This window comes from Cyprinodon variegatus, unplaced genomic scaffold (assembly GCF_000732505.1).
Source record: "Cyprinodon variegatus isolate N-32 unplaced genomic scaffold, C_variegatus-1.0 Scaffold125, whole genome shotgun sequence".
Classification (NCBI taxonomy): domain Eukaryota; kingdom Metazoa; phylum Chordata; class Actinopteri; order Cyprinodontiformes; family Cyprinodontidae; genus Cyprinodon; species Cyprinodon variegatus.
The window spans coordinates 1,429,548-1,432,300 of NW_015150578.1; the positions used below are offsets into that span (position 1 = coordinate 1,429,548).

Genomic DNA, 2,753 nt, shown 5'->3' on the forward strand with positions numbered 1-2,753 from the left:
GATATTTTTGTTATCAGTTTTTGATTAATTCACTAATAATGCAATCTCAAATTAGTTAGACATTCAACCTCAGACTGTGGTTGCCATAGAAGATCAAATGTCAATGACGTAAGCAAGAGCAATTCCCCTCGACGTCACATCCTGCAACAGAAATTACTTAAGCAACCAACTTAATCTGCACTTCCTCTTTTACCTGTGGCCCTTCATGTCTGAGAGGAGAGGAACACTGGTTGTCAGTTGAAGCTACGTTATGCGGCCCAACCCCCCCTCTGGAGAAATTTCCGCTGGAACCAGACTACATCCAGCCTATACTTCAGTGAGACTGAATGCTGAATGATTGCTTCAAACCAAGCTAAACATAGTTTTTAGATAACCTTCCTGCTGAAGCAGATGAGAGAACCATCCAGGTTGTTTAATCAACCCCCTTCTTTTCGCCCACCGAAAATCCGATCCGAATTGGTGGTGCCGAGGTTCCACTACGAAGTCAATGAACCTGATGGTGTTGGGAGCTGTGCTGCTGCCTGCCTGAGCCGCCGCTACTGTGCTATCCGTCATAGCTTTAGGGACACTTCCTTTTATTTCAAGCTGCTGTTAGTGATCAAAATAAACCCTGCAGATCTGCCTCTTTTGTTATTGCATCGGATTAATTCAATCACCCCCCCCCACCCCACCCCCTTCCTTTCAGCAGACCACCTTCTGTATGCTGTACCGTTAACAGAGCATCTCTGCTCATGTTCTGGTCTGATGTAGATTTCTTCAGTCAGTGGAATTAAACAGGTTTTTGCTGCAGCTGTGATTAATGTAGCTGAAATATTTTTGTGGTTTCAGAGGTCTGACCAGGACGACATGTTGCTAATGCTTTTCTTCAGGGAGATAATCCATCAGTCCATCAATGATGACCAGCTGGCAGCTCCTGCCTCCAGAGCCTAACATCACTTTACATCTGCAGTTTCCTTCAGAAATGCCTTCTGTTCATCACTTCTTCGCTGAGAATATTTTCTTCCTGATGCAATGATTATCTCAGCAAAAAGTCTTGAATCAATCATTTGTCTTAGAAACGTCTCTGTTTTCTTTATCTGATGTGTCTCAAACTTGTTAACCTGCAGACAGTAGACTGCAAGGTCTGTGTTGAATGTTATGCTGAACATAAGATGGAAAGAAACTGTTCTAAAACAACCTAAAATAAGCAATTAATTAATAGTGATTATTTTAGTAAGTGATTACTCTGACAATTAAGTAATTTAATAAATATTGATCTTGTTCTTCAGCTTATTTTTATCCTTCCATCCATTTTCAAACACGCTTAATCCCAAGTGGGGGCGAGAGGCGGGGTCCACCCTGGACAGGTCACCAGGGCAACACAGAGACAAACAGGACAAACAACCATTCACGCACACACTCACACCTAAGGAGAACTTAGAGAAGCCAATGAANGTCACCAGGGCAACACAGAGACAAACAGGACAAACAACCATTCACGCACACACTCACACCTAAGGAGAACTTAGAGAAGCCAATGAACCTAACAGTCATGTTTTTGGACCACGCATGCTCAGGGAGAACATGCAAATTCCATGCAGAAAGACCCCGGGCCAGGAATCGAACCCAGAACCTTTTTGCTGCAAGGCAGCAGTGCTACCCACTGCCTCACTTAGCAGCCTCATGTGGGCTTTCTGTTTGGAAGTGAATCTCTAAGTACCTGAAGCCTAGCACCTGTAGTTGTTTGTGAGGGTGAACTTGTGCATGTAAAGTTTATCCATTGAAAAAATGTTCAATAATGGTTGTGGAGAGCCGGAGAGGCACACCCCCCAGAGCACTGAGTCCAGCGCAGGGAGACCCAAAGCCCCAGGCGCCCAAAGGGACCCCAAGAGCCAAGGCACCAAGGAGGGGCCAGCCCCGGAAATCATACCCCCACAAAGGGAGGAGGAGAGACAGCCCCGAAGAAGCCCCCCAGCCACCGCCATGCCGGCGCCCCGGGGAGCCACTGGGACGAGTCTGCGGTCTCCGCCGGCAGCCAGCCACCCTGAAGTTGGGCTGGGCAACGAAACCGCCCCCCCCACAGATCGCCGAAACACGCCCGCCCCCCGGAACCAAGCCCCGACGACCGACCCCAACACCCAACGCGACCGCACACCGCACACAGAATTAACCCAAGAGCAAAAAGGCCGCCCGGCGCCCAACCGCAAGAGCAGACCACAGCTGACGCAACCACCCCCCCCAGCAACAAAGCGGAGCGAACAACGCCGATCCCCCACCAGACGAAGCCAGAGCAGTACAGCCGCGTCCGCCGCCCCCCTGCCGCCCGCACCAGCCCCCGACCCGCGGCCGAGGCACTTCCTCCGCCTCCGACCTGCGCCGGCCGGAGCCACTCCAACCCCCACCAGCCCGCAGCCACACCCTCCGCAATCATCGGGAACAAAGCAGCTCCACCATGCCTCCAAGTGGGAAAACCCACCCGAAAACCCAATCAGCGCATCCAGCCCATCCACACCATCCACACGCCGCCAGCAGGACCCCCACCCAACGGGGCCGCCCGCCCCCCGAGAAAACAGATATGCCAATCCCCCCCAAAAAAAGAACGCCAAGCAGAAAAGCCCCCACAATGCGACAGTGGACACCAGACACCGACCCGCCCGCAACCGCTCCCCCCCACCAAAAAAAAATAAAATAAAATAAATAAAAATTCCCCTATGCAAGAGGAGAAATGCAAGCGGAAAAACCAGAGCCCAAAACAAAACCCAAGACCTGCACCT

General features: G+C 50.7%; 1 protein-coding gene across 1 annotated transcript in view; it reads left to right on the forward strand.

Moving 5' to 3' along the window:
- Positions 1-1,962: 1,962 nt before the first annotated feature.
- The window catches only part of LOC107085450 (extensin-like), a 1,734-nt gene continuing 943 nt past the window's right edge, over positions 1,963-2,753 (forward strand). The window contains exon 1 of the mRNA XM_015375761.1: positions 1,963-2,610. Within this exon, the coding sequence (XP_015231247.1) occupies positions 1,963-2,610 (648 nt within the window). The remainder of the gene's footprint in view (positions 2,611-2,753) is intronic.